Here is a 17,655-nt window from a genome sequence, read left to right as displayed (position 1 = left end):
GCTGACAGGGAACCCCTGCCCTGCTGACACCACTCCTGGAAGGCTCCCCAGTGCTCCCAGTACAGCTCCCAGTGCTCCCAGTACCCCACTGTACGGCTCCCAGTAAAGCTCCCAGAGCTCCCAGTACTCCCCAGTGCAGCTCAGTGCTGCCAGTGCAGCTCCCAGAACTCGTGGTATACCCGAGGACAGCTCCCAGTGCTCCCAGTACCACCAGGACAGCTCCCAGTGCTCCCAGTATAGCTCCCAGTGCTCCCAGTACCCCCCAGGACAGCTCCCAGCATCTACAGTACAGCTCCCAGTGCTCCCAGTACAACTTGGTGCTCCCAGTTTCCCCCAGGACAGCTCCCAGTACAGCTCAGTGCTCCCAGTACCCCCCAGTATAGCTCCCAGTGCTCCCCAGTACCCCCCAGTATAGCTCCCAGTACAGCTCAGTGCTCCCAGTGCCCCCAGTATAGCTCCCAGTACAGCTCAGCGCTCCCAGTGCCCCCCAGTATAGCTCCCAGTGCTCCCAGTACCCCCCAGATCAGCTCCCAGTTCAACTCAGTGCTCCCAGTGTCCCCCAGTATAGCTCCCAGTGCTTCCAGTACCCCCTAGGACAGCTCCCAGTACAGCTGAGTGCTCCCAGTGCTCCCAGTATAGCTCCCAGTACAGCTCAGTGCTCCCAGTACCCCCCAGATTAGTCCCCAGTGCTCCCAGTACCCCCCAGATCAGCTCCCTGTACAGCTCAGCACTCCCAGTGCCCCCCAGTATAGCTCCCAGTGCTCCCAGTACCCCCTAGGACAGCTCCCAGTACAACTTAGTGCTCCCAGTGCTCCCAGTATAGCTCCCAGTACAACTGAGTGCTCCCAGTGGTCCCCAGATCTGCTCCCAGTGCTCCCAGTGCTCCCCAGATCAGCTCCCAGTACAGCTCAGTGCTCCCAGTGCTCCCAGTATCCCCCAGTATAGCTCCCAGTGCTCCCAGAGCCCCCCAGTATAGCTCCCAGTATCCCCCAGTATAGCTCCCAGTGCCCCCCAGTATAGCTCCCAGTGCTCCCAGTACCCCCTAGGACAGCTCCCAGTACAACTCAGTGCTCCCAGTGCTCCCCAGTAGAGCTCCCAGTACAGCTCAGTGCTCCTAATGCCCCCCAGTATAGCTCCCAGTGCTCCCAGTACCCCCTAGGACAGCTCCCAGTACAACTCAGTGCTCCCAGTGCTCCCCAGTAGAGCTCCCAGTACAGCTCAGTGCTCCTAATGCCCCCCAGTATAGCTCCCAGTGCTCCCCAGATCAGCTCCCAGTTCAGCTCAGCGCTTCCAGTGCTCCCCAGTATAGCTCCCAGTGCTCCCAGAGCCCCCTAGTATAGCTCCCAGTACCCCCCAGGACAGCTCCCAGTACAGCTCAGTGCTCCCAGTATCCCCCAGTATAGCTCCCAGTGCTCCCCAGTATAGCTCCCAGTGCCCCCAGTACAGCTCCCAGTGCCCCCCAGTATAGCTCCCAGTGCTCCCAGTACCCCCTAGGACAGCTCCCAGTACAACTCAGTGCTCCCAGTGCTCCCCAGATCAGCTCCCAGTTCAGCGCAGACCCGAGTGACGTCACGCTCAAGCCCCGCCCCTCGGTCTGACCCCGCCCACCCCAGGCCCCGCCCAAGCCCCGCCCCCTCCGCCGCGTCCATACCCAAGGCAGCGCCGCCACTTCCCCTCCCGGCAGCCCGTTCCGCTCTCTGATTGGTCGAGACGGCCGCCGCTCAGCGCGCTGGCCAATGGGCGAGCAGAGCGCGGCGCAGGGGGCGGGCGTTCCCCTCGTTCCGGTCCGTGCGGTGCCGTCGGCGCGGCCTGAGCGGGGGAGGCGGCGCCGGCACCGGGATCGGGATCGGGATCGGGATCGGGATCCGGGTCGGGATCGGGGCCGACACCGGGACCATGTTCCGCCGCAAGCTCTCGGCTCTCGATTACCACAACCCCGCCGGCTTCAACTGCAGGGGTGAGGGGCTGAGGGGCCCGGGGGGAGGCTGGACGGGGCTTGGAGCAACCTGAGGGGATGGAAGGGGTGGGGTGGGCTCCAAGGTCCCTTCCCACCAAACCATTCCAGGATTCCATGATTAAACCTCCAAGAGAGGTAAAACAGCCCAGTTGGGCTTTGAGGGAGCGGTGGAACCCCAGAGCTGTGAGCTCCTGTCACCCAACCTGAGCATCCCTGGAATTGTGGAATTCCAGCCCCAAATGATGGGATTTGGAGCAAGAAGAGGCCACAGTGAATGGGAAAAATGTGCAGCCGCAGTATTTCTGTGTTTTTTGTGAGGAACTGGGGGTTAGTGCTGTGTGTGTCGTGTCTGTGCCGAAAACAGAGTTAGAAACTCAAATTCTCTGTTATTCTTTCACCTTTCTTGCTGTGCTTCATAAATTATACTCCCAATAAAAGTAATAAGTTGGCTGATGCCTTTAATGAGGTCGATCAGCTTGAAAAATGAAAAACACTCAGGGTTGATTTTTTTGGTCAGAGAATTCACAATATTAGCTGGATTTTGGTATATGAATATGAGGGTTTAATGGTAAAAGTACTCAGAGATGTCAAGGTTTGTATGAATGGCATCAAAACTTGAGATTTTTTTTTTTTTTTAATTCCTGCCTTGTTTTCTCCTCCCCACAGATGAAACAGAGTTCAGGAATTTCATTGTCTGGCTCGAGGACCAGAAAATCAGACACTACAAGATCGAGGACCGAGGGAATCTGAGGAACATCCACAGCGAGGACTGGCCCAAATCCTTTGAGAAGGTATTTCCTTGCTCCAAACAAATGTTGGTGTAAATGATCTTTCACAGCTGCTGTAGTTGTGCAACAGAAATAACTCTGGATTTTTATCCTTTTACGTTTCTAGGAATTTAAATGCATTATTGAGGCCAAACTGGGGGTGTTTATTACAATGGGAGGATTCTGTGCATAGTTTCCCTCAGCTTTGTTTGTTTAATAGGTGGAGTATCCATCCCAGTATGGTTTGAGGCTTTGTTGGGGTTTTTTTGTGCCTGATTTGATTCAGCTCTTGAAGCAGAAAGAAGAGTGACTGCAAATAAACAAATTCTTTCTGTGTTAATTCTCCTCCTGTACCAAGAGGAGGTGGATGAGGCCCCTGCAGGCCTTGCCAGCATGTGGGGGAAAGCTCATCCCTGCACCTCCTGTCATTCCAGATGGATTTCCTGGATCCAGATGGACTCTGGGTGATCTCTGTGCTCCTGAGCATTTGCAGCCACCACAAGGCTCTTGAGTTTCCTCTTGGTTCCCATTTCCCTGCTCTGTAATTCCCAGTGCCCATTCATCCCATTTTTTTTTCCCCCCTCCTGGAAACGCTTTGCTCACTGCCCAGGAGTGCTCAGGGAGAGCCTGAATTATTCCAATACCCTGTAGATAAATGGGAATATTTGGAATTCCTGGCAGTGGTGCCTTTCCTGGCTGGGTGAGAGTGTCCTCTCCATAATTTCCAGGGAATCCCTGCTTTCCAGCCCCTGGCATCCTTTTCCCAGCTGTGTGGCCCTTCTGTCCCTGCAGCAAAGGGACACAACAGAATGTCACCACATCTGGTTTCTGGTTTCATCTGGTTTCATCAACAGCCAGGGCTGGATCTCGTGTTCTGGGACAGAACCTCAGCCTGGTTTTGTCCTCTCTTGTTGTTCACAATCCCTCAGAAAGGGAAAATTACTCCTGCTGCTCCAGGGAATCCTCTGGTTTGTGGAAGCCTTAGGTGGCTTCATTCCAGGTGGGAAGGCTTTGTTCCAGTTTGTTCCCCCTTGCCTTGTTCCGTTTGCTCTGTGACATGAGCAGAGAGTGAAGCAAGGGAGTTTTGGCTTCTCTGGGTGCAGCCTGACAATAAAAAACATCCATTAAAAAGAAAATTCCATTACCAGGTGCCAGACCTGAGCTAGAGGTGGATTGGGGCACTCCCAACACGGATCAGCTGCCACAGCAGGAGTTTCACAGTGACACCTCTTGTTAATTAATGTTTTCTGTGGGAAAGTGACTGTTCACACAGCAGCTCTGTGCTCCCAACTGATTCATCCATTAAAATCCATTTGTTTTCTCTTCCTTTTGCTCCCCAGTACATGAAAGATGTGAACTGCCCCTTCAAAATACAGGAACGACAAGAAACGGTGGATTGGCTCCTTGGCTTGGCTGTGAGGCTGGAATATGGAGATAATGGTATGGAGAATCCATTTGATATCTCAAAATGGGAGGGGAATGGGGGGTTCTGAGGAATTTCACAGAATCCCAGGATGGTTTGGGTTGGAAGGGACGTTAAAGATCCACGGGCAGGGACAATTCCACTGTCCCAGGCTGCTCCAAGCCCTCTCCAGCCTGGCCTTGGACACTTCCAGGGATCCAGGGGCAGCCACAGCTGCTCTGGGAATCTCTGCCAGGGCCTCCCCACCCTCCCAGGAATTCTTTCCCTTTGGTTTGGAGGAGCTTTGCAGCATTCCCAGGGCAGGGTCACTCCCTCTGTTCCTCAGTGCATCCATTCCACGTTCCATTTACCTTGGAGACAGTTTCACCTGCAACCTTTATTATCAAACCTGTGCTGTCCCTGCGCTTTGGGGCAGCCCCATCCACTGCCCAGCCTCCCTGGGAGCCTTCCTAGAGCTGGGAATCTGTGGGCAAGGAGCCAAATGTGTCATCTCCTCCTTCTTGAAGCCCTCCTGTATTTTCTTGCTCTTTCCTCTGGAGGATCACAGAGAGATTTGGGTTGAAAGGAACCTCTAAACTCCTTCCAGTCCAACCCCCTGGGCTGGGCCATACCCAGGGCTCCCAGCCTGACCTGCAACACTTCCACACAGGATGTCCTGCACTTCTGCAGGTGCTTCAGGTAGAATTTCAGCAAGACAGGGTTTTCCTTCAGCTGGGAGAGCAGCTTGGAGGTCTTGCAGGAGCATCCATCCTTCCTGCCAGATCTCTGGAAGGCACGGGGTGACAGCATGGTGACAGGGACAGGGAGCAGCTTGTGTGGGAATCATGGAATGGTTTGACTTGGAATGTCCCTTAAACCCCACCTCATTCCAATCCCCAGGAATGCTAAGCCTGTCCTGGTTTTCCCCACGGTGGCCAGGCCCCACCTCTGCCTGCTGGCCCTTCCTTGTCCCCGTGGCCACCTGGCACCACCCTGGTGGCCCTCACCTTTCTCCAGCGGTTCCTGGCTTTCCTGCTGAGGAAAGCTGCCAGGAGCAGCAGGCCCAGGGCTGTGGTGCTGCAATAAATCACCTCTGCCACGGTGATGTCCCTGTGGGCACCGTCCTCCTCCAGCTCCAGGGGGGGCACATCCCACACCAGCGTGGCCCAGGCGGGCGGGCAGGAGCGGGAGCTGCCGCCGGGGTAGAAACAGCTGAGCCCCAGGGCCACCAAGAGGAGCTGCTCCAGGCTGGGCATCCCTGGGATCCTGCTCACACCATCCCTGACTGGCACCTGCGGGCTCTGCAGGGTGGGGGACAGCAGTTGTCACCCCCCAGCGTGTCACCAAATGTGCTGTGATGTCACAGTGCCCTCGCACAACGCCGCTGAGAGTGGGCAGGGACGCCTTCCCCTGCAGAAATTCACGCTGGTTTTAAGTTTTCATCAAAATCAGCCGGTGTCAAGAGTGTGTTTCAACTTCTTTAAAAGATAAAACACAATTTCACGAGTTTGTTTCCACCCCATACTCAGAGGAACTGTTTCTTTCCAGCTCCCACGGGACTGGAGCAGCGTAATTGCATTTGTTACTTTATTTCTGGATTGAGCCAATCCCATTGTAGATATTTATCCCTTTCTCCCTGTGGGATTACCTTTATGAGAACTTCCTCTGAAGTGTATTAAATGCATTATATTTAGTACTACATTTACAGAAGTTATTCTTAGACCCCCCCCCTTTTTTTTTTCTTTTTAACAAAGGTTGGATGTGGAACCCTTGGGAACTAGGACAAGGTTATGAAAAAAAGTGGAGTTAAATCTCCCCAGTCACAGCAGTTCCATCTCCTGGTGGAGAGAGTGGGAATACAAATGGAATTACTGGTGGCAAAATAACAACAGCCAAAGTGCTGTTTTTCCATTGCCTTTCATTCCTGCCAGGGCTGAGCCCTACCCAGAACAGGGATGGGATATAAATACCTGTGATTTGATTCTTAGTCCTTTCTGATGGGCAAAATGAGCTGTCTGTTCCTTGGGATTGTGTGAAAAAGGAGGAGTTCAGGAGATCCCATCCTCCAAAGGCTTGGAAAACCCCAGTGTGGGCTGTGGAACAAACCCTGAGCTGGAAATGCTTTATTTGCTCATCAGAACCAACATCATCCCCTAATTCTTGATCTCTGCTTGAGGGCCCTGGCAGTGGAACTGAGGGGTTTTAAAAGTGGCAGATCTGGGAGATCAGATCTCCTTCAGCCTTCTGGGGTTGCAATGAAGAGCATCCTGCCCTAGATCAAAGTGTGGAGCAGGCTCTGAGGCTGCTCCTGGAATCTCTCTGCAGCTGGGAGCTCCTGGAGCAGCAGCTTTTGGTGTCATTGATGGGGAGCCCCAAAACCCCAGTTTATAATCCCAAAAATCTCAGTTTATCATCCCACAAGGGTCTTGGGCAACCAGCACACCCCAAAAACCCAAAGCTGTACCACCACAGCTCCGTGCTAAACTTTTGAGTTAGTTCTTTTTGCCATCAGCCCTGATGATTTTTGTGTTTTCCTCCTCATTCTGCAGCTGATAAGTACAAGGATTCCACCCCTGATGGTGCTAAAAACGCTGACAACACAGCAAAAAATGCAGAGCCACTGATTAACCTGGATGGTGAGTGTGCCACGAGCTCCTGGATGGGAAGTGTGTTCCTCAGAGTGGAATTTGGTTAATCCTGTGATGCAGATTTTCATTTTACAGCCCCATTTTAAAGCTTTAGGAATGCAGGATTGAACATTTACGTGAGCAGCTTTGCTCTGTAAATCATAATTACTTATTGTAGGTGAGGGAGAAAGAGCAAGATGCCTTAAGAAATAAAAATATCCAAGTTACTTCCATGCTGTCAGGATTTTCATGTTGGCTCAGTCTTCCCCAGCTGTTCTGCCATAAAAATTTTAGTTTTGTTTTTTTTTTTCCTGCTAGGCACAATCACAATAAATCAAAGTGGTGGGAAAGAGCTGCTAAAATCAACCCTAAATCTTCCAAATCTTTTTCCATTCCTCCATCACCAGCAGCAGAGTTCTGCTCTGCAGGGATAAAAAGATACAAAATGATTAAAAAATGTGCAAATAATGTACAGAAGAGAATATCTGCCTGTCATTTGCTTTATTTATTTATATGTAAATTGCTTTATTTGTTATTATTTAATTCAAACACTTCACCTGGTTATGTAGCTCAGTGCTGATTGCTCTGTAGCCAAATTGTTTCCTCACTGTTCTGTATCCATGGCCTTGGAATCGTGGAATTAAGATTGGAAAATCCCCATTCACCACTAAATATCCCCAGGTGCCACATCCTTGTTTTTTGAACACTTCAAGGACGGTGAGGAATTGCCCTTGTCCATCCTTAAGAGCAATCCAGGAGTCAGGAATCCAATTCTGCTTGCTGGAATTAGTTAAACCAAAATAAATCATCATTTCTTTTGAATAATAAGCCTTATTTTGAATGATAATTCTTATTTTTCCAGTGAATAATCCTGATTTCAAGGCTGGAGTGATGGCTTTGGCTAATCTGCTGCAGATCCAGAGACATGATGATTACTTGGTGATGCTCAAGGTGAGTTTCACACTTTTCCCACCTCCTTTTTCCTTTCTTTTCCCCAGTTCCTGGTGTCTGTTCATAGCTTGAGGTGCAGTTACTGATAAATATGAAATTTTTTTAGGCAAAGATAGGAAAAAACCAAAACCATCTCTGTCTTTTCAAGCAGATGAGAACACAGGAGATAAATCATGGAAATTCATCCAGGGGAATTATCCTGGTAAACAATTTTAGCTGAGTTCCTTAAGGAGCATCCTCAGAGGAGAAGGTTCTGTTCCAGTGCTAGAAATTAAAAGAAACTTGAAAATTTAAAAGTTAATGATGTTTTAAATAATGTTTTAAAACAACATCCAAGGGAGGAGCCACAAAGTTTCCTTTTTCTTTTGGTCCTATGAATTGTTTACTTCCTGTCATTACTCAATTTAATTTAGTTTTGGCAATTAATGAGTGCTTTTAAATGCACTAAATAGGATAATTTAATTTTCTAAAGCATCTTTTTTTATGTCTTTAAGAAAATTTCTGCTGAAACTCTCTGGATTTGGGGTCAAACCCATATTGTATTTTATTAAATTATTACATTATTGATGAGAGTGTAAAATCCCAAGTTCCTACTCGATCGTGTCATAATATGGAAATAAACTTAGTTTTGTTTGGCATTAAAATGAAAACATTTCACTGAAAAAAAACCCCAAACAAACTCATGAAGTTGAGTTCATGACAACAGTTGTGATATTTGCTAAACTTATTTTGGAGAAACCAAAAAAACTGAAGTTTATTTAGTGTAAGTCTGTAACTCTTGGAAGATTTCTTAAGGAATTCTCAGCCTGCACTTATTCCATCCATTTGTTTTCTCCTTCTCTTCATGGTTTCCTACTTTTCCCTTCCCAAAATATCCTTCTTCAAACTTGAAGGAGCGTGGAGATCAACCAAAAATCACTCAAAACCCCAGAAAAATCAGTGTAAAGGGATATCAGGTAGGGAGAGGAGAGCCTGGGTGTGGTGACATTGAGGATTTGCAGCGTGAACGAGCTCAGCTCTTATCAAAATTCCTTCAGCTCTTCTCCCAGGGCTGCCAGACTTAACTGGGTGTATAATTCTGCATAAATGTATTTACATTTATGTCACTTCTCTCCACATTTCTTTTGTTCAGACAGATTTGGGCAAAAACAGCCTGATTTTTTAAATTTTAATTTTTTTTTTGCTGTTAATTCCAGTGAGAGTGGAAATCCACATTCCAGGAACAGTGCAGAGCTGGTTTGAGGGTTGAGATGAGGATATTAGAAGGTCTCAATCGAACTCTTTAATTCTCCCCCACAATAAGCAGGTTTGCAGGGAATTTCTGATCCCTGTCCAAGCTTGGGCACTCAGGAGTGGATGTTTTGGGAGAGCCAGAGGGTGCAGGCACACCACAGACATCTGGCCAGGGTGAGCAGAGATTTAGATCCCATTTTCTTCATTTAAACCTGGCAAGTTGATCAGAAAGCATCTGTGGGACACAGTTGGATATTTCCTAATGCCAAAAACACTTGGAATTCTCTTCCACAAGGTCTGGTTTCACTGCTGGAATTAAACTCCCCATCAAACCATTCCTTTGTCCAGGTCACTTCCTTGAGGGAAAAGATTTCTAGAAGTATTTAAGTGACAACTTTCTGGTATCAGCTCAACTTTAATCATGACCAAAACTGGGAGAAATCCTGGGGGAGAGACACGGAGCTGCTTCTGTCACTTTTGGCTGCTCATCAGGGAGAGGCTGAGGAATGTGTTTGACAGAGCCAGTTCTTCTTTCCTGTGGAAATGGTATTCCTGCAGATATTTTTGGAGGCATTTGGAGCTGTAGGTATCAGTAACTGATGGCTCTGATAGGATTTCACCCCATGTGCTGCAGCCAGGGAAAACAGATGAGCACCAGGATTGTCAAAGTCAAGGCTGCTCTTGTTCCCGAGGCTAAAATTAATTCCTTTCTGCTCTCAGTCTTTTCCAAGCCTGCCTGGGAAGCTTTGCTCCAGGGTTCTCTGCATTTGAGAGGTTCAGCACCTCCTAAAAAATGCTGGGAGAAACATTTCCTTCCCAAGGCAGCATTTCCTTCCCAATGCAACATTTTCTTCCCAAGGCAGCATTTCCTTCCCAAAGGAGACATTTCCTTCCCATTTCCTTCCCAAAGGAAATATTTCCTTCCCAATGCAGCATTTCCTTCCCAAGGCAGCATTTCCTTCCCAAGGCAACATTTCCTTCCCAAAGGAAACATTTCCTTCCCATTTCCTTCCCAGGACAGCATTTCCTTCCCAAAGGAAACATTTCCTTCCCAAAGGAGACATTTCCTTCCCATTTCCTTCCCAAGGCAACATTTCCTTCCCAATGCAGCATTTCCTTCCCAAAGGAAACATTTCCTTCCCAAAGGAGACATTTCCTTCCCATTTCCTTCCCAAGGCAACATTTCCTTCCCAATGCAACATTTCCTTCCCAAAGGAAACATTTTCTTCCCAAGGCAGCATTTTCTTCCCAAGGCAGCATTTCCTTCCTGAGGCAACATTTCCTTCCCAAGGCAACATTTCCTTCTTATTTCCTTCCCAAGGCAACATTTCCTTCTCATTTCCTTCCCAAGGCAACATTTCCTTCCCATTTCCTTCCCAAAGGAAACATTTCCTTCCCATTTCCTTCCCAAGGCAGCATTTCCTTCCTGGAGAAGCCTCATTGCTGCAGAGTTAAAGGTGTGAGAACTCAGGAAAACAAGATTGATGCTGCTGCTCTGGGCTTGTGATCAGCTCATTTTGGAATCATGGATTTGTTTAGGTTGGAAAAGACCTTGAAATCATCGAGCCCAGCCATTCCCAGCGCTGCCGAGGCCACCGCTGCCACGTGTCCCCAAATGTCACAGCTCTGAAATCCCTCCAGGGATGGGGACTGCACCACTGTGGAACCCTTTCCAACACCTGTCCACCCTTTCCATGGAGAAATTTTCCCTGAAATCCAACCCAAACCTCCCCTGGCACAGCTTGAGGCCGTTTCTTCTTGTCCTGTCTCTTGTTCCCTGTGAGGAGATCCCGACCCCCACCTGGCTCCTCCCTCCTGTCACCCTCCCAAGCCTCCTTTTCTCCAGGCTAAAATTCCCAAGATTTCCAGGCTATTCCTTGTATTTTGCAGCTTCTGCCCCAGGAGTGGCAGGAATTAATGGTGTGAAATCAGTGTTCTTGTCTCTTGTGCTTAAGCTGCCTTGCACACCTGGGTGAGATCCTACGTGCCAAGATTATTCCTAAATGGAAAGGTTTAAGGGTTGGAAGAGTTTTCCAAAAAAAACCAAAAAACCCTGTCCCAAAACAGGGTTTGAGGTTATAATTATGTCTCTTTTTTTCCCTTGGAATTCCTGAGAAATGCCTCAAGACATGAATTAATTCCTGTCCCCTTTCCATGTTTTTCCCAGGCAATTCGGATTCTGGTTCAGGAGCGCCTGACTCAGGATGCCATAGCCAAAGCCAGCCAGTCCAAGGAGGTTTGTACCCATGGCCAGAGTTAATTATTAATTATTCCATATTAATTAATGAAGATAAAGCTCTATCCCCTCAGTCAAAACCAGTTCTGCTCCAACACTTCATTTTGGAGGATGGTGGGAGCTTCTTTTATCCCAACCATCCTGATTCCAGCAGATCCAGGGGATTATGGAGAGCACTACCCTGGTTTTGTCCTGTTGGAATACAAATAGAGCTGTGTGAGAAATCATGGAATAGCTCTTCCCTGAGTTATTTTCCAGAGGATTATCCTGACTGTTGAGTGCAGCAGGCCTGTAGTGTGAGGAGAAATGCACGACCTGGCTTCCCCTGGGAATTTTTTCCTTGGAATCAGCAGCGTGGGCTGCAGAAAGAGGTTGAAATATTCCTTGTATGGAGTGTTTTGCTTCATATGGACACCTCATACGTGCTCAAGGAATGGCATGTTGGAAATCCAGCTCCTCCCTCCTCTCTTCCCCAAAAAAAAAGAGCTGTAAAGGAAATTTCTGCCCTTAAACTCAGATTTTTGCAGGATTCTTTGGTAACCACCAGCTGTCTGTTGGGAAGGTGTTCCAGGGGATGACTGTGGCTTTTCAGTTTGTGATTTCCTCATCATTCCAGGTCTCTCCAGCATTTGGAAGAGCTGGGAAAGGCTGGGAGATGCAGCCTCACCTCCCCTGCAGGTGTATGGGTACGAGCATCCCTGCTAAAGCAGCTGGATCTGCTCAAAGAGCCCAAATTCCTTCATTTTTCCAGCAGCTGCTCACAACAATCCATGATTTATTTATATTTTATTTTAATTATTTTTTTCTTATCATCACCCTGCTGATGGTGTTTTCCAAGTGGGAATCACAGGTGCTCCCAGTTGCCAGAAGCATTGAGTGGGTAAATCAAAGTTTTGGATTTGGAAATCCACAAAACTCTTCAAAGAGCAGGAAAATGAAAAAGCAGCCGAGCCTGTTGTCTTCATTTTTATGTCCTGTAATGTTAATAAAAACCAGCTTTTGCTTGTTTGTTTTCATAGCTGCACAGTTGGGATCAAAATGGGATTTTCTTGGAGGAGCAGGGAATTTTTTTTTTTGTCCTGCCAGGGAATTGTTGATGTCTGATGGCTCTGTCTTCCTATTTTCCTTAGGAATGCCACATTCCAAGGGGTGTGGAGAAAAGGGGGTGGTTAGAAGCAGGAAAATCTGTGCCAGGAGGGACAATCAACATCTTCATATACCAGAAAAAAAATGAAAGGGGAAAAAAAAAGATGAAAAAAAAATGGAAGAAAAAAATGAAAGGGAAAAAAAAAAAAAAAATGAAAGGAAATATCTCCAAAACAGAGAGGATGGCTGGGGTGGGAATTAAAAAATGGGAAAAAAAAAGGAAAATTAGATTTATTCTTCAGGTTTTGACTGATTTGTAAATGGCCCAAATGTTGTGCAGCATTCATAAATCAAATTAGGAGGGAATGAAGCTGGAAATGGAGTTGTGTGTGGAATTCCTGATGTAAAGGTGCTCTTTTTTTTTTAGTTTAGGATCGTGATGGGCTGAGGGGATTCCAAAGGCAGCTTCCCAAAAAGAGGATCAAACTCAGGGATTTTGGGAAGAAGGGAGGATAAGGAATTTCCTTCTGCCAGGTGGAGCAGGAGGAACCTCAGGGAATTCATATAAAATAAAATACAAAAAATGTCAGAATTTTTCCTGATTGTGTGACTCGAGAACAGCCCAGGCTGGCAGGGAGCTCCTTGGGAGTACAAACCTCAATTCTTAAAAATAAAATATCCATGGAGGACAGCTGATATTCCTGGAATCTTTCTGAAGTGGCTTTAGTGGTGTTTTTATCCCCAATTTTAACAGTGGAGATGGATTTTTAAGATTGCAGCTGAACGTGGATTTTACTATAAAGACCATGAAAAAAACCCCACTTTTTGCAGATGAGTTGCAGCCACCAGTTTGTGTTTAATGTGTGTTTTGATCAACTCAGATTATATTTTTTTTTTCCTCTATCTTTTCTCCATTAAAGGAAATTTTCACTGTCTAAAAGCTTTACAGCCTACAGAAATTAATGCTGTGGAACTCTGACGTTTTTGTTGTGCAAAACACAAAGCTTTTGGCAAATGTTGAAATAAAAAAAAAATCAACTTAATGAGGGTAGTAAAAGCAAATTCTGGGATTTGGAATGTTTAAATCTAATTTTAAGTGCATGTTGAAGCTCCCTGAGTAATGATTTAATGTGACCACTCCTCTGCAGCTGGGCAAAGGAAACAGAGCAATGCTTAGAAATAACCACAAATAATTTTTTTTTTTTTTTTTTTTACCTTGGAGTGTTTTAATAGAGAAAGTGTTTTAATAGAGAAAATGTTTTAATAGAGAAAATGGTTTAATAGAGAAAATATTTTAATAGAGAAAATATTTTAATAGAGAAAATGTTTTAATGGAGAAAATGTTTAGAAAAATGGAATATTTTGCTTTATTCCTAAGCTTAACACTTGAGCAGATGCTTCTGGGGATGTTGTGAGCTCAGCAAAACTCGATTACAGAGAATTTCTGCAGCTCTTTGCAATCAGCCCCTGGCAGCTGTTGAAAGGCAGAAGTTTCTAAGAAAACCCAGTTTTGTTTTCCTGGGAAGCTGCTGGATTGGGTGATGGCTCCCAGTCCTGGCCTTTTAAGGATTGAATGCAGGCACTGTGTATCCAATGAGGGATTCTTGAGCAGGAAGGTTTTTCTTTAATAACACTCTGGGTTTGGTGTTTCAGGACACAAAGGGAGTTTTTTCATCAACCACGGTGACTTTCCAAACTTTTCACACATTTTTGTCCAAGCAAAACCCCTTTTTTTCTCCCCCAGTTACTTCCTGTAGTACTTGATTTTATTTACCAACCATCTAAAATGAGTTTTCACACATTTTTATAATTTTTTTTTCCTTTTTCCAGGGTCTGCCTGTTGCTCTGGAAAAGCACATTCTTGGATTTGACACGGGAGGTGAGCACTGCTCCTAATGTGACTTTTAAATGGGAATGTTTGCCTTTGACAGAGTTATTACTGTCAAATCCAGAGCTGATGTGGACAGTAAAAAACCCTGGAGTGGAAAGAATTCCTCCCTCCCAGCTGGTTATTTATGAGCACTCCTGAGCGTTTTTGGGGTTGGAACAGCAAAGGCTAAATCCTAAAAAACAGCCTGAAGCTGTTTGGAATCTGTTTCAAAACCAGCTTTTAATGACATCCCAAGGAATGCATCCCGCTGTTTGTAAATCCTGCTGCTACCAGCAGAGGACAGCTGTGCTGCTTCCATTTCCTTCCTCTTCCTGAAATCACCCCAAATCCCCCCAAAATGAGCCCAAACCTCCCCAAATCCGCTTGAAACTACCCCAAACCCCCATGAAATGACCCCAAATCCCCCCAAAATGAGCCCAAACCTCCCCAAATCCGCTTGAAACTACCCCAAGCCCCCTTGAAATGACTCCAAGCCTTCCTGAAATGACCCAAATGATCCCCAAAATGACCCCAAATCCCCCCAAAATTACTCCAGATCCACCTGAAATGACTCCAAACCTTCCTGAAATGACCCAAATGATCCCCAAAATGACCCCAAATCCCCCCAAAATTACTCCAAATCTGCCTGAAATGACTCCAAATCTGCCTGAAATGACCCCAAACCTTCCTGGAATGACCCCAAATCCCCCCAAAATGACCCCAAACTTCCCCAAACCCCCCTGAAATGACCCCAAACCTTCCTGAAATGACCCAAATGATTCCCAAAATTACTCCAAACCCCCCAGAAATGATCCCAAACCTTCCTGAAATGACCCCAAACCTTCCTGAAATGACCCCAAACCTTCCTGAAATGACCCCAAATCCCTCCAAAATGAGCCCAAACCCCCTTGAAACAACCTCAAACCTTCCTGAAATGACCCCAAACCTTTCTGAAATAACCCCAAGTCCCCCTGAAATTACCCCAAATACCCCCAAACCTTCCTGAAATGACCCCAAACCACCTCAGATCCCCCCAAAATGACCCCAAACCTTCCTTAAACAACCTGGAACTACCCTAAATCCCCCCAAAATTACCCAAATCCCCCTTGAAATGACCCCAAACCTCTCTGCTCCCTTCAGCTGCCTCTTTTTTCCTAAAATCCCATTGAGGCAGCTCAAGTTGGCATGGCCTGATGGATTATTGATAAACCTGATGGATTATTGATAAACCTGATGGATTATTGATAAACCTGATGGATTATTGATAAATCTGATGGATTATTGACAAATCTGATGGATTATTGACAAATCTGATGGATTATTGATAAACCTGATGGATTATTGATAAACCTGATGGATTATTGACAAATCTGATGGATTATTGATAAACCTGATGGATTATTGATAAACCTGATGGATTATTGACAAATCTGATGGATTATTGACAAATCTGATGGATTATTGATAAATCTGATGGATTATTGGTAAATCTGATGGATTATTGATAAACCTGATGGATTATTGATAAACCTGATGGATTGTTGTTAAACCTGATGGATTATTGATAAACCTGATGGATTATTGATAAACCTGATGGATTATTGGTAAATTTTATGGATTATTGATAAACCTGATGGATTATTGGTAAACCTGATGGATTATTGGTAGATCTGATGGATTATTGATAAACCTGATGGATTATTGATAAATCTGATGGATTATTGATAAACCTGATGGATTATTGGTAGATCTGATGGATTATTGATAAACCTGATGGATTATTGATAAACCTGATGGATTATTGATAAACCTGATGGATTGTTGTTAAACCTGATGGATTATTGATAAACCTGATGGATTATTGATAAACCTGATGGATTATTGGTAAACCTGATGGATTATTGGTAAATTTTATGGATTATTGGTAAACCTGATGGATTATTGGTAAACCTGATGGATTATTGATAAACCTGATGGATTATTGATAAACCTGATGGATTATTGATAAACCTGATGGATTATTGGTAAATTTTATGGATTATTGATAAACCTGATGGATTATTGGTAAACCTGATGGATTATTGGTAGATCTGATGGATTATTGATAAACCTGATGGATTATTGATAAATCTGATGGATTATTGATAAACCTGATGGATTATTGGTAGATCTGATGGATTATTGATAAACCTGATGGATTATTGATAAACCTGATGGATTATTGATAAACCTGATGGATTGTTGTTAAACCTGATGGATTATTGATAAACCTGATGGATTATTGATAAACCTGATGGATTATTGGTAAACCTGATGGATTATTGGTAAATTTTATGGATTATTGGTAAACCTGATGGATTATTGGTAAACCTGATGGATTATTGATAAACCTGATGGATTATTGATAAACCTGATGGATTATTGATAAACCAGATGGATTATTGGTAAGCCTGATGGATTGTTGTTAAACCTGATGGATTATTGATAAACCTGATGGATTGTTGTTAAACCTGATGGATTATTGATAAACCTGATGGATTATTGATAAACCTGATGGATTGTTGTTAAACCTGATGGATTATTGATAAACCTGATGGATTATTGATAAGGACCAGCCAGGTGATCTGGGGCTCCCTGCTCCACCTCAAATCAGTGCTTGGAATGTTTCACACCACCCTTGGGGTGGGAGGTTGGAATGAGATGATCCTTCAGGTCCTTCCAGCCCACTCCAGCCTGTGATTCCCTCATTCCCTGACCCTGGGCTCCAGCAGGGTTGGGAAAATTTGGAAATCACCAGCAGGGAAAGTTGTTCTCTGTTCCCAGCCTGGAAAACCACCAGCAGGAACAACATGCAGGGCATTAAAACTCCCTTAAATCCCTCCTGTGAGCTGGAAATGATGGAGAAAACAGTGGATAAAATTCCAAATCCTCTCTGTGCCTTTCCCCAGACGCTGTTATCAACGAAGCTGCCCAAATTCTCCGCCTGCTGCACATCGAGGAGCTCCGCGAGCTGCAAACCAAAATCAACGAAGCCATCGTGGCTGTCCAGGCCATCATTGCTGACCCCAAGACTGACCACAGACTGGGAAAAGTGGGGAGATGAAGGGACAAAAGCTTTGCAGCTTTTTTTTTGCTTTTAGTGCAATTTAGGAACCACGTACAGCTCCCGGGTCTGGCATGCAGTTCGAAACGGGATTAATTCTCCTGTTTGGAAAGCAAACAGGAAATTCTGACTTCTGATGAATTACCAGGGTTTTTTTTTTTTCTTTAAATAAATGAAATTGAAGGAAACAAATAGTTCTGGTGAGCTCTGAGTTGGGAAATAGGATTTTTTTTTTTGTATGTGTCTCTTTTTCATTGTGTTTGGCTTTATGTTGAGGGGAATGTTATATAAAATCTTCATTTCCCAATGTCCTGCCCTAGGAACAGCTTGCTCCTGGCTTGCTTGCTGCTTCCCCACTCTGAAATATCCCCCTAAAACCCAACCAGTGAAAAACTGAATCCAAAGACAAACTTAAACCAACCT

At 45.5% G+C, this 17,655-nt stretch overlaps 1 protein-coding gene across 1 annotated transcript; it reads left to right on the top strand.

Moving 5' to 3' along the window:
- Positions 1–1,767: 1,767 nt before the first annotated feature.
- RTRAF (RNA transcription, translation and transport factor) lies at positions 1,768–17,457 on the top strand. The gene is made up of 8 exons (XM_058829246.1): positions 1,768–1,957; positions 2,624–2,748; positions 4,065–4,164; positions 6,676–6,762; positions 7,616–7,704; positions 11,105–11,173; positions 14,090–14,138; positions 17,078–17,457. Exons 1-8 carry the CDS (start codon positions 1,897–1,899, stop codon positions 17,230–17,232), a joined length of 735 nt encoding a protein of 244 aa, XP_058685229.1. The 5' UTR covers positions 1,768–1,896; the 3' UTR covers positions 17,233–17,457.
- Positions 17,458–17,655: the final 198 nt, after the last annotated feature.

This window comes from Poecile atricapillus, chromosome 1 (genome assembly GCF_030490865.1).
Source record: "Poecile atricapillus isolate bPoeAtr1 chromosome 1, bPoeAtr1.hap1, whole genome shotgun sequence".
Lineage (NCBI taxonomy): Eukaryota > Metazoa > Chordata > Aves > Passeriformes > Paridae > Poecile > Poecile atricapillus.
Note: the sequence above shows the minus strand (reverse complement) of the source record. Positions and strands in the feature narration are given on the sequence as shown.

Coding starts and splice junctions, on each gene's coding strand:
- RTRAF (XM_058829246.1), top strand. CDS start 1,897: ATGTTCCGCCGCAAGCTCTCGGCTCTCGATTACCACAACCCCGCCGGC. Junction 7,705..11,104: donor ATTACTTGGTGATGCTCAAG/GTGAGTTTCACA, acceptor TGTTTTTCCCAG/GCAATTCGGATTCTGGTTCA. Junction 11,174..14,089: donor AAGCCAGCCAGTCCAAGGAG/GTTTGTACCCAT, acceptor TCCTTTTTCCAG/GGTCTGCCTGTTGCTCTGGA.